Genomic DNA, 1,149 nt, shown 5'->3' with positions numbered 1-1,149 from the left:
AACATGAAAAATTGACCAAATATAGATCATGCGCGCGGGTTCGTGACTCCGCTCCAGTGGGTCGATCAAGCTTCACAGCGGGTTCGCCACCTCGCTCTGGGACGTCGCTCTGGCTTCCTTCGTACTTCATGGTTTTGGCGCGCGATGTACCCACCTCGCTCCGTCTTGGTCGCTCCCGTTCTCGAAAGTGGTCGACGGGATGTTGGGCCCAGAGCGGGTACGCTACGTCGCTCCACAAGGTCGCTCCAGGTCACAGCGGCTACTTGACCCCGCTGCGCTCGCCCGCTCCAGATCATGCTCGTATCGCAACGAAATGCTGAGCGGGTTGATGATGTCGCTGCGAGATGTCGCTCCAGGTTAGAGCGTGTTGCTCACCTCGCTCCAGTAGGTCGCCCCAGCTCTTCTACTCGACCAATGATCATTTTCTACTTCTTTTTGAATCACAATGCTCCCAAACATCTCCAATCACTCCATAGCACTCTCCAACACCTAATAAAGACAATGCATGCAATATGGACTCTAAAGATGCCTAATTCCTAATCTATATGATCAGAATGTACAAGATATGAAGGCTAAAAACATGTAAATATGCAAGATATCACATGTCTCGCTAGCGGATACACTTTCTCCAGCGCCTTCGCTATTGACACTTGTCTATCCGAAATAAAATCCAAACCATTATCATCAGCAACAACAACTTTTAATTGTCTCATAAACTATTTCCAAGACTGTTCATTCTCAGAGTCTACTATCCCAAATGCAATAGGATATAAATTTGAATTTCCATCTATAGCAGTTGCAACCAGTAGCACCCCTTTGAATTTACTCTTCAAGAATGTTCCATCGACAACAATGACACGCCTCATGACTTTGCTAAAGCCTCTGATCGATTGATAAAACGCTATAAACAGATATCGAAATCTACCATTGACGTCAGTCTCAGAGGAATGTGTACCCGGATTGGCCTCTCGGAGCATGTGCAAGTATTTTGGTATTTTCCCATAACTTTCCTCTGGAATAGCTCTAACAGCGTTGACTGCATATTCACGGGAATCCCATGCTAAAGAATCAGAGATCTCATATCCATAATCATTACGCATAATCTGAACAATATCTTTCGCTTTAGGCCCTTCCTTGATACCTTCATAT

General features: G+C 45.7%; 1 protein-coding gene across 1 annotated transcript in view; it reads right to left on the bottom strand.

The window, feature by feature from the left end:
- LOC106302790 overlaps positions 1–422 on the bottom strand; it is a 5,842-nt gene extending 5,420 nt beyond the window's left edge. The window contains exon 1 of the mRNA XM_013739223.1: positions 376–422. Within this exon, the coding sequence (XP_013594677.1) occupies positions 376–422 (47 nt within the window). The remainder of the gene's footprint in view (positions 1–375) is intronic.
- Positions 423–1,149: the final 727 nt, after the last annotated feature.

Source organism: Brassica oleracea, chromosome C7 (assembly GCF_000695525.1).
Source record: "Brassica oleracea var. oleracea cultivar TO1000 chromosome C7, BOL, whole genome shotgun sequence".
Lineage (NCBI taxonomy): Eukaryota > Viridiplantae > Streptophyta > Magnoliopsida > Brassicales > Brassicaceae > Brassica > Brassica oleracea.
Note: the sequence above shows the minus strand (reverse complement) of the source record. Positions and strands in the feature narration are given on the sequence as shown.